The sequence below is a fragment of the Salmo salar genome, chromosome 09 (genome assembly GCF_965601325.2).
Source record: "Salmo salar chromosome 09, fSalSal1, whole genome shotgun sequence".
Classification (NCBI taxonomy): Eukaryota; Metazoa; Chordata; class Actinopteri; order Salmoniformes; family Salmonidae; genus Salmo; species Salmo salar.
Window position 1 is genome coordinate 10,027,967 of NC_138299.1, and position 12,685 is coordinate 10,040,651.

General features: G+C 41.5%; 1 protein-coding gene across 1 annotated transcript; it reads right to left on the bottom strand.

Annotated features, from left to right (window-relative positions):
* Positions 1-1,343: 1,343 nt before the first annotated feature.
* face1 (CAAX prenyl protease 1 homolog) lies at positions 1,344-11,967 on the bottom strand. The gene is given in 10 exon segments (NM_001140076.1): positions 1,344-2,632; positions 5,689-5,832; positions 8,074-8,178; positions 8,523-8,698; positions 9,216-9,357; positions 10,035-10,187; positions 10,329-10,445; positions 10,545-10,631; positions 10,772-10,918; positions 11,657-11,967. Coding segments are annotated over 10 exon segments (1,401 nt in total). The 5' UTR covers positions 11,762-11,967; the 3' UTR covers positions 1,344-2,407.
* Between the last annotated feature and the right edge of the window lie 718 nt (positions 11,968-12,685).

Below are 12,685 nucleotides of genomic sequence, written 5' to 3' on the forward strand. Positions count from 1 at the left end.
TCATTACCACAAGCCCGTCCTCCCAATTAAGGTGCCACCAACCTCCTGTGGTGAAGGGATACTGAAATGATTTGAGGTAGGTTTCTATATTTTAAAACAGTGACTGGTAGTAGAATGTACATGTAAACAGGGCTGAAGAGTGATTGGTAGCAGGAATATATAAATATACTTACAGCCTCAATTCGGCGGGGCATGGAATCTACAAGGTGTCGAAAGCGTTCCACACGGATGCTGGCCCATGTTGACTCCAATGCTTCCCACAGTTGTCAAGTTGGCTGGATGTCCTTTGGGTGATGGACCATTCTTGATACACATGGGAAACTGTTGAGCGTGAAAAACCCTGCAGCGTTCCAGTTCTTTACACAAACTGGTGCGCCTGGCACCTACCTACTACCACTTAGTTTTTGTCTTGCCCATTCACCCTCTGAATGGCACATGAACAATCCATGTCTCAATTGTCTCAAAGCTTAAAAATCTTTCTTTAACCTGTTTCCTCCCCTTCATCTACACTGATTGAAGTGGATTTAACAAGTGACATCCATACGGAATCATAGCTTTCTTCTGGATTCACCTGGTCAATCTGTCATGGAAAGAGCAGGTGTTCTTAATGCTGTGTACACTGTGTATACTTGTAAACAGGAGTAATAGTGGATACCAATGGTAATGACAATCAATGGACAGCAGTGTAATGGAGTAATCAATAATCATTTTAGCAACAGCATAGGTTGTGTCTGAGTGGTTAGAGACCTGTGGATGGGCCTCGAGTCAGTGTGGATAGTATGTAGGAGAGGGAGAGCAGTAACTGTTAGCCATAAGTCTTATGGTCAGGGGATAGAAGCTGTTTAGAAGTCTGTTTGCTAAGCCTTGATGCACCTGTGTCGCCTGCCAGATGAGAGCATGGAGAACAGTCCAGTCCCTGTCTCGGGTGGCTGGAGTCTTTGCCAAAGGCCCCCCAAAAAATTGCTAGACACTGCCTAGCATGTAGGTACAATAAAAATAAAAGTGACTCCACAATGACACAATACATTATTTACCATTAATTTCTATTGGGCACAAAATAATCTGAAACATCCAACAAATGTGTAGTCACAAGCTTGATGTAGTCATTGTGTGCTATGAATATGGGATCAAATAACTTTTTACTACTTTAATACAAGTGAATTGGTCCCAATACTTTCGGTCCCCTAAAACGGGAGGAGTTTGTACAAAGTGATGTAATTTCTAAAAACGGTTCACCTGATATGGATGAAGCTGCCCTCAAATCCAAAGTGCTGAAGTACAGAGCCTTTTTGAGCTCACTGTATATCACGACTCACTACCATAGCAAAGGTGAGACAAATAGGACAGCTGCTGTGAGGGACTTTATTCACAATACTGCAAGAAAAGTACTGTATGTCCTTTATCAAACCAAACACTTGAGTTTTGTGATGTGAGGTGACTTATAGCCACCCCAGTCCCCCAGCCTTTGTCAATCAAAACTGGGTTCACGATCAAACCTCGCACATAGGCACCAGAAGTAGAGAACAAAACACATTAACAGAAGATTCCAAACCACATTCAAATAGGCCAAAAGTTTGCGTACATTTTCTCCTTTTGCAAAGCTAATCGCTAATCAATTATTTACAAGTACAATATGGTCAGACCATTGTTTACAAACAAGTGCATAAAAAAAAAACGAAATTGTGTCAAAAAGAAATGCGGAGAAATGTAACCTAAATAGTGAATTCCTATGTTGTCACTGGCCAAAGCTTTACTTAAAAACGATCACAAGTCACAGATCCCTGGGAAGTCACAGGCACTGAAACTATATATAACAGTTGTAGATTGAGCCAGTCGACCAGCCTAGGCAGCAGTTTATACTATGAATTAATTGATGGCCCGTTCTCTGTACAAGCAATACATCCTATTGACACTTGATAATCGGGGAGCAGTTTCTTTTCCAAACACTTCTAAAAATGGATTGGACCGGGACCGTTACAATACAATTTGAGGTTTTATGAGAAAACATTTGGAATGACAAATTCTTAGGGAAGTAAATAAAATTGAGTAAGAAATAAAAACCTTGCCAAAATATGAGCAATCCTTGATAAATGTGACCTGTACTAGTGGCAAGTGCTTAAAATAACATTAAGGCAATTATTTATGCCCACAATGGTTTTGTGTTTATGACATCTGTATCTTCATGGTGGCCTAGAATAAGCATAGACGAGATATCTTCGTCTCATCAAAACATTTTGGTATTGTGCAAGTTCGAAATTGAAAAAAGGAACCTACTGGTGAGGATAAAGGATAACAAAAACAGGGCAACAGCAAGAAAGATGGGGTGGGGAGGACATCAGAGGGCCAGAAGTGGCTTGCGGAGGCCCTTGGGGAGAGGCAGCAGACGTGGCTCTCCCTTCAGGGCCCGTCAGTCCTGCTTGGTGCCGCCCAGGGCCCGTAGGCGCTCCAGGAGGGGAGGGTGGGAGTAGTGCCACATGGAGAAGAGCCAGTCGGCCACAGGGAAGCCCAGGTTGTCTTTGTTGAGCTTGATGAGGGCGGAGTAGAGCTCTGAGGCTCGGCCCATGCCCCGCGCAAAGGCGTCTGCCTGGAACTCAAACCTGCGGCTCAAGACAGTCAGACAGAAGGACAGGACCTGGAGGTAGGAATGGGAAACCATTTCAGTTTTCCTCAGTGAAGTGTCAGAGGTACTCTTAGCATCCCATCCTCATCTCGATTTTAACAGCATTTTCTGTTTAAAGCTGACTTAAAGGAGACCACCTGCTCTGATTCTCCGCACACATCAGTACTGCTGCTACCAGATTCTTATTATACTGCTCAATTTATACACTCCTTCCCCAAAACAGATGTAAATATTGTACTATAAATTGTGCCTTCCTGTATTATAAACTCATCAAAAAAAGAAACGTCCCTTTTTCAGGACCCTGTCTTTCAAAGATAATGCGTAAAAATCCAAATAACTTCACAAATCTTCATTGTAAAGGGTTTAAACACTGTTTCCCCATGCTTGTTCAATGAACCATAAACAATTAATGAACATGCACCTGTGGAACGGTTGTTAAGACACTAACAGTTTACAGACAGTAGGCAATTAAGGTCACAGTTCTGAAAACTTAGGACACTAAGAGGCCTTTCTACTGACTCTGAAAAACACCAAAATAAAGATGCCCAGTGTCCCTGCTTATCTGTGTGAATGTGCCTTAGGCATGCTGCAAGGAGGTTACACCAGGAACGCACAATCCCTCCATCAGTGCTCAGACTGTCCGCAATAGGCTGGACTGAGGGCTTGTAGGCCTGTTGTAAGGCAGGTCCTCACCGGCAACAACGTCGCCTATGGGCACAAACCCACCGTCGCTGGACCAGACAGGACTGGAAAAAAGTGCTCTTCACTGACGAGTGGCGGATTTGTCTCACCAGGTTTGATGGTCAGATTCGCGTTTATCGTCAAAGGAATGAGCGTTACACCGAGGCCTGTACTCTGGAGCGGGATCGATTTGGAGGTGGAGGGTCCGTCATGGTCTGGGGCGGTGTGTCACAGCATCATCGGACTGAGCTTGTTATTGCAGGCAATCTCAACGCTGTGCCTTACAGGGAAGACATCCTCCTCCATCAGGTGGTACCCTTCCTGCAGGTTCATCCTGGCATGACCCTCCAGCATGACAATGCCCCCAGCCATACTGCTCGTTCTGTGCGTGATTTCCTGCAAGACAGGAATGTCAGTGTTCTGCTGTGGCCAGCGAAGAGCCCGGATCTCAATCCCATTGAGCACGTCTGGGACCTGTTGCATTGGAGGGTGAGGGCCATTCCCCCCAGAAATGTCCAGGAACGTGCAGGTGCCTTGGTGGAAGAGTGGGGTAACATCTCACAGCAAGAACTGGCAAATCTGGTGCAGTCCATGAGGAGGAGATGCACTGCAGTACTTAATGCACCTGGTGGCCACACCAGATACCGACTGTTCCTTTTGATTTTGTTCAGGGACACATTATTCCATTTCTGTTAGTCACCTGTCTGTGGAACTTGTTCAGTTTATGTCTCAGTTGTTGAATCTTATGTTCACACAAATATTTACACATGTTAAGTTTGCTGAAAATAAGCGCAGTTTCTTTTTTTGCTGACGTTTCTTTTTTTGCTGAGTTTACTTATACTCAAACATTTATTCTATTCTACTGCCATTTACTTTATATTCGTATTCTATTTTTTACTATTTATTATTGTTGTTGCATTGTCGAAGGAACCAGCAAGTAAGCATTTTGCTGGACGATGTATACCATGCGTATCCCGTACATACAGTACAACTAATAAAACAACTTCAACTCTGCTTTTTTTACAACCAAATCTCAATTTCTTTATGTAAATGTCATGTTTTTTTTATAAACTTCCCCAACCAGCGGTTCACGTCCTCATTGTGGAGACTCAGGAAAAAATGCTCCAAAAACATCCAAATATGTCCTTTTAGAAATCTGAAAGGCTCTCAGTACAGTGATGCAGGTCTTTAGATGTTGTACATATGGAATTGTCATTGTGAACTTTACCGGTAACGTAATACTTCATTTTGTGCGATACCAGCTGTTTCCCCTATCCAGCTGTTCCATTCTCTGTACAGCCTGCTGCTAGAATGGAGAGGTATAACTCGTATAGCAACAAAATGGAATATAACGGTGCGGATCAAGTTTGGAATGACAATTTCATGTGTACAACATCTAAAGACCTGCATCACTATTCTGAGAGCTTTTCCATTTCTAAAAAATTGTGATGAACGATTAACTGAAATGCGTTATTTTCAATGCTTCAGTTATTTGAATTCCCGAACTGTGCGATGTGGTAGGGTGTTGTAGTTTCCAACAGACCAATAATCGATAGTGTAGCGCTGAAAATGTGGTAATTAACTACAATGACCATAATCCATTGTGCGCCTACTTGTCCAGTCTGTTTCTTTTACGCCTGCTACGTAAAAGAGACAGAAGAATATGCGATAGAGGGATAGAGAGCAGTTGGTTTGCGAGGTCTCTACCTGAAAGGACATGATCTAAGTGATTGATAGTTGGTAATCAGCAGTCATAAAAGTATGTCTTATTTACTTTGCTGTCTGACAATCACAATTTTAGTATTTCTTCATAGAAAGCAGCTCGCTCTTTATAGATAAGATGACTACGAATGAAATAATAAAGACATAAAAAAATGTAAAATCACAACACATTTTATTAAAGTAAAGTAATATGAATAAATTATGGTTAATAAGTGATAAGCAGTAATGGGCAGTCACTACCATCATGGGACTTTTATTAATCGTTTTATTCTGTATTGTTACAGCATTAAACCCACATAATGCATTTAATGTTTACAAAAATAAATCTAAACCAAAAACCGATTTATTTTTAAATAATCGAACCAAACTCAAAAAGGACACAACACTACTAAAAGGACGTATTTGGAGAATGTTAAAAAAAAAAGTATAACATGCCATTTCCATCAAAAAAATAGATTTGGTTATACATTTTATATCGTTTAATAGATACTCTATATTGTAGGTTTAGCTGTATATTTCGTTGGATAATATTTGCTACTATGCCCAAGGTATTTTCGCAAAACAAACACTGCACAGCACTTGCAGCGCTAACATCTAAGGCCTCCACTGAAGCGTATTAAGATGTTAGATATAAATGCATTGTTTAGGAGATGGGAGTCACTCACCTCATTATATGGGGAGAAGATGAACTGGAATATGATCATCAAACCAATCAATGTGGGCTGGCTGTCATAGAAACCAAAGGCTATGAATAGCTCCTTTCGTCCAATCAACACAGCAAAGAGGAAAAAGCACAGGAAGGAGTTCATCTGCAAGAACAGAGGCAGGGGAGAAAAATGTAACCATTACCAAGGTTTCCATTCAATTGGCGACAGATTTTAATGCGAATACAGTGAGGGAAAAAAGTATTTGATCCCCTGCTGATTTTGTATGTTTTCCACTGACGAAGAAATGATCAGTCTATAATTTTAATGGTAGGTTTATTTGAACAGTGAGAGACTGAACAACAAAAAACTCCAGAAAAACGCATGTCAAAAATGTTATAAATTGATTTGTATTTTAATGAGGGAAATAAGTATTTGACCCCTCTGCAAAACATGACTTAGTACTTGATGGCAAAACCCTTGTTGGCAATCACAGAGGTCAGACATTTCTTGTAGTTGGCCACCAGGTTTGCACACATCTCAGGAGGGATTTTGTCCCACTCCTCTTTGCAGATCTTCTCCAAGTCATTAAGGTTTCGAGGCTGACGTTTGGCAACTCGAACCTTCAGCTCCCTCCACAGATTTTCTATGGGATTAAGGTCTGGAGACTGGCTAGGCCACTCCAGGACCTTAATGTGCTTCTTCTTGAGCCACTCCTTTGTTGCCTTGGCCGTGTGTTTTGGGTCATTGTCATGCTGGAATACCCATCCACGACCCATTTTCAATGCCCTGGCTGAGGGAAGGAGGTTCTCACCCAAGATTTGACAGTACATGGCCCCGTCCATCGTCCCTTTGATGCGGTGAAGTTGTCCTGTCCCCTTAGCAGAAAAACACCCCCAAAGCATAATGTTTCCACCTCCATGTTTGACGGTGGGGATGGTGTTCTTGGGGTCATAGGCAGCATTCCTCCTCCTCCAAACACAGCGAGTTGAGTTGATGCCAAAGAGCTCCATTTTGGTCTCATCTGACCACAACACTTTCACCCAGTTGTCCTCTGAGTCATTCAGATGTTCATTGGCAAACTTCAGACGGGCATGTATATGTGCTTTCTTGAGCAGGGGGACCTTGCGGGCGCTGCAGGATTTCAGTCCTTCACGGCGTAGTGTGTTACCAATTGTTTTCTTGGTGACTATGGTCCCAGCTGCCTTGAGATCATTGACAAGATCCTCCCGTGTAGTTCTGGGCTGATTCCTCACCGTTCTCATCATCATTGCAACTCCACGAGGTGAGATCTTGCATGTAGCCCCAGGCTGAGGGAGATTGACAGTTCTTTTGTGTTTCTTCCATTTGCGAATAATCGCACCAACTGTTGTCACCTTCTCACCAAGCTGCTTGGCGATGGTCTTGTAGCCCATTCCAGCCTTGTGTAGGTCTACAATCTTGTCCCTGACATCCTTGGAGAGCTCTTTGGTCTTGGCCATGGTGGAGAGTTTGGAATCTGATTGATTGATTGCTTCTGTGACAGGTGTCTTGTATACAGGTAACAAGCTGAGATTAGGAGCACTCCCTTTAAGAGTGCGCTCCTAATCTCAGCTCGTTACCTGTATAAAAGACACCAGGGAGCCAGAAATCTTTCTGATTGAGAGGGGGTCAAATACTTATTTCCCTCATTAAAATGCAAATCAATTTATAACATTTTTGACATGCGTTTTTCTGGATTTTGTTGTTGTTGTTATTCTGTCTCTCACTGTTCAAATAAACCTACCATTAAAATTATAGACTGATCATTTCTTTGTCAGTGGGCAAACGTACAAAATCAGCAGGGGATCAAATACTTTTTTTCCCTCACTGTATATATATTTTTTAAACAGTGGTGTTTCCACCAAACGGACTTGTGGATAAAAATCAGTGCGTGATGACATAGTGCACACGAAATGTACTTTTTTTTACCTGATGTTATGTACCTAAACATTTTTAAGTTCAATGCGTTTCCATCGCATTTTCAACTCTACCGATAGTTTTGTCACAAAAACTGTTGAGTTAAATAGCAAATGTGCCTACTCTGGTCTTGGCACGTGCACTCTAGCCAACAGCTCGCAGATACAATGCGGGTAGACTAGTCTACGTAATTAGATAATACATTTTACCGACACAAAAATATCACACCATATCAAATGAACAAATGATCTGTCGGCATTTAGAAAATTGTACCGAAACTCCGTTTCCATCACAGCTGTCGTGATTATTATACTTTTTTTACACTGACTTTACTCGCATAAAAACTGTGGATGGTAACATGGTTATTGACATTTCTACATCAACATGTGAATTTCCAGGATCTGCAAGAGTGGAATATTGGTATAGATGTGACATGCAAACGCATATCAAGGGAATTTCCAAACAAACCTGACTGATGACAATGTTCTTCACAGTGTGGCCCAACTTCCAGTGGCCAAGCTCGTGGCCCAATACGGCCAAGACCTCTGGGTTGTTGCAGCCTTGCTTCTTGTTCTGAAAAGAGTTAGAACATAAATAGCTTGATTATAATGAATTATGTATGAAACACTGACTACAAATACTAGTATACCATCTTATTGGTTTCTATGATAGGACCACTCAACAAATTAGATTCATAACATCAAAATTGTAGTGTGCTTGCGGAGCTCTAACCAAGATTACAAAACTGTTCTGTATTGCTGAAGCCGTGCTCAGTAATAATGGAGTGCTTTGAAGAAGCTTGTTTCAGCAATAAATATAATTGAAGGAAATCAAGTTGCAGTCCTGAACCTTCTTTCAGTATTTTAGATAAATAACATGTTGACACACAGTTCTCTGTGTAAAGGAGTACGTCTGACCTTGGGCTTGGCTTTGGCCTCAGTTGGTGTGTCAGTCTCCTCTGCAGGCACATTCTCTGGCTCTCCGTCCTTGTTGAGGGGAGAGTAGTCCTCCATCAGGGTGTCGAACAACACTATGCGCTTGTTCTTGAAGAACCCATAGAAGTAAGCGTTACTGTGGGAGGAGCGCTTGGAACCTGGAAGAATAGGTCAAAACAGATCATTACAACTAGGGCTGTCAGAGTTAAATCAGTTCACTTTTTGCAATTTTAGTGCACTACATTTTTGATTAAATTGCATTATCCGAAACATTCAAAATACACTGAAAACATCCAATACATAATCTATAAAGCTAAAAACAATGCAATGTAAAAACAAGTTGATAGAGGTTAAAGAAAGTGTGGTTTCTCAATTTACCTAACCGTTACCTTAAGACAAAAATCAAGATGTCAATATTCTTGTAATGTTTTTTGTATGAAAAATCGTAAATTACAGCTTAATTTTAGCAAATTCGATTCAATGTTTTTAGCACTTGACAGCCCTAATTACAAAACTTTACTGACCATATGTTACAGCGAAAATGTGACCACCTCCAACTTATGCCTTGGTCTCCTCAGGGCCCATTATACTTACTATTATACAATTATAGATACAGTGGAAGCAGTCACATCTTTTGGACAAAACTAGTTGTTGAGTTAATGTATTGTGCCTTACCTTCTACTACATAGACCTTAGTGAGGGGGAAATTGATAGACTTGGACATGCTCTCAATCTCTTCCTTCAGCTCGCCCTCTGGCAAAGGGGTAAACTTGTCAAATAGGGGAGCAATGTAGTCAGCATAGATGGTCACCAGCACCTAAGAGTGAGGAAGAATGATCAGAATGAAATACTTTAGACTAATTTGACAATAGCTTAACTCATTAAGCATAATTTAATCGCTTGAGCCTGTTTCAAGGTAGCTAGGAGGTGAAAGTAGGGCTGTTACGGTGACCGTATTACCACCACACGAGTCATGCCAGCAGTCAAATTCCACTTGACCGTTTAGTCACGGTAACTAGGTTTCTCCAAACTGAGGTTGCTGATGGTCATTAGTAGCCTACCAAACTTGCTAAATGACTGGTACTCAGCACTCTATTGTCCCTCTAATAACTGACATCAATGCAAATGTTTTTGAAAATCATTGTTTAAGCCGCAAGGTTCAAAGCTGGGAAAAAAGTTGCAGCTTATAGTCCGGAATTTACGGTATTCATTCCAGGGTAGATCTTTAGTAGAATAATAGTGAAGACATCAAAACTATGGATGGATTTATTGTGATGGTGTAGGCTATATTAAATGGATTTATTATACTTTTTAAAATGTAGATGTTCCCAAGGTCTGCATCAGTAGCTTGTAGGCTATGCATGGAAGCCAGGAGATGCTAAACGTGTTTATATTAATTCACGGTGCATTACCATGAGACCGGCAGTTATTTACTTCACAATCACCGGCTGACAAAATTTCATGACCGCCACAGCCCTAGGTGAAAGGACTAACCAGAGAGACCCCCAGTGTGAAGAGCCAGGCGTAGATGAAGAAGAAGTCTCCACCAATCTTGATGATGTAGAGGAGCAGTGAGGTCACTGGCAACAAGATACACTGGGTCACAATAAACTTCTTCACAGCATCCTTCAGGAAGAACCCCAGCGTCTGAAAGAAGAACCATAGACGACAACAAAAAAACAGAGACTGTATGTTTAAAACCATGCCAGTGAAAAAGTGTAATTGATTCAAACTACGAAACGCTTGCCTGTATAATAAGGATGTCCCCAGAGAGTTTGGACAGTGTACCTGCTGGTTGAAGCCATGCTTCTCCTCAATGACAAAGGTGTTGTAGATACTCCAGGGAAGACCAGTGAAGGCACTGAACAGTGTCGCAAGCATCAGAAACGAAAGAGACTGGAAGATCTGAAAGAAAAAGAACCATTTGAAATATATGGAATGATTCAAGAAAATAAGCCTTTGTAATACTGGACTGATCATTTTAACCGTGGAGCATTCACACACTTCATACTCTGGGCCCAATCCAAAACGAGCAGTCACAGTCCCAGCAACTTTCCAAAGGAAAGGGATTCCACCAAGGAGCAGGATCAGCTATGAGACGACAACAACAGTGTTAAAAACACAAAATTCCCTCTGTTTGGTGATATGCTCTGTAAGCAGATAGAGGCAGCTACGTTCTAATATAACAAAGTAGGTCCTAACAAACCAATGGATCGTTTAGTTGTACCTACCGTCCCCTCAGTTTCTGAATATAGTCCAGACCAGAAACTGAAGTTGCTCTTGTCCAGTTGATAAAGACGTGACTTCTCAAAGGTATCTGTGTCCATGATCTTCCCCAACTCTTGTGGCACGTGCATGGTCGACCTGTATATCCTTCGCTATGTAGTTAGAAGACAAGTTATTCATATTACTTTTAAATTTGACAAAATATCCACAGGAAAGTATTATCAAAACACAGGTTTCTGTGTGGCTATCCCGATTTTTTGTTCATCAACTAAAGGCACATGCACAAGACAGAAGTAAGTACATGCACGCAAACTAACCAAAGTCTTGCAGGCATTTAGCTACATGGTTTGCGCATGTTACCGGTGATAGACATTTTGCAGTACTGGTGGTCTAAAAAGTTGACTAAATAATACTTTCCTGTGGATATGTTGTCTCAAATTTCAACCAGCTGAAGGACCAACTGCACAGACAACCAGTAAAGTAGCTAAAGTAAAATGTAATTGTATTCATCATTCTGCCTTGTAAGGAAATGTTCCATGTTTTTGTATTGCTTTGTAAAATGGAGAGTGCAGTTAGATTAACAAGAATGTCATATTTCTGCCCAAATCATTTATGTCTAGGTCCTGGGAATTTTTTTGGTTACTTCAACCCTCTGGCTAATCACAGCCTGAATTTTTGTTGTTACTTAAACCCTCTGGCTAATCACAGGGGGGGGGGGGGGGGGGGCACCGATCCCGTAAAGGTTATTAACTAACATCACCGGTCAGAAGGTTCTATTGTCAATAGGCGCTAAAGTAGTTAGCTAGTAGCGTCTATGAATGGGGCAGCAGCGGGGGCCTTGTGCGGTATTGACAGAGAGACAGTTACGAAAAAAAAAAGTAAACAATTACCTGTCTGTACGCAAGGTAGGCCTCCCATAGATAAACCGTCCACGAGAACACCAGAACAGCATAAAATATCTTATTTTCGATTGGTAGGTCAAGTATCGTTTCCATCTTTATTCTGGCCTATTTGAAGTTACCAAATTGGACTGCCGCCCGTCGTTCACACACCTTCCGGTCTTTATTCAGAAGATAATAATTTGTATATTTAAATAACTTAGTAACTGTTATTTTTATATACGCAGTTTAAATTGACCAGCATTCACCAAACCACTCAAAATGATGGCTAGCTCATTCGCTTCCAATTTCCATTAATTCATGCAATGGTACGGTGCAGCAGTTCATTTTGTTCCCCGTAAAACAAATGGTTGCACTAACTAGTTCCATGCTTATAGTGAGCAATAGTTATAGCAAAGATGTATAGAACTAAACCAAGATAGACCACAGCCCGTCGTTTCAAATGGGAACAAATTAGTCATAGTGGGCAGAAAAAGCAAGGAGTTGGGCAGAGCCAAGCACGAGCAAGCGAGATCCTATTGGCGCGTCTGTGAAGTTGGCGTGTGTAGTAACTCAATTCGCCTTTGCGCTCCTTCTAAATAACAAATGGCAAAGTCTACAAAACGTAGTCCACTCTGTTCGTAACAGATTTTAGTTTTGGATAGAAAACTATATTGAGATCACATGTTTCATCAACGAGCAAACTATCGGCCAAAATTCATCTCGTTCCATCTTCTCCCACCGCGGCCAGTGGGCTTCCTCTCACTACCATATTTTGTAGTGAGTGGAAACGCCAAGCGCATGCTTCACATTTATACATCCGGTGAAATATCTGTTTCATTTTTCTATCTGTGGTAAAAGCGTCATTTTGCAGGCACAACAAGGAAATATTTGGATAACTAACCCAAGATTGACCATAGCCTGTCGTTTCCAATGGGAACAAATCTCAAATCTCAGCTCACTGGTCACCATTGCAGCACCCACCCATAGCGCGCGCTCCAGCAGGTATATCTCACTGGTCACCCCCAAAGCCAATTTCTC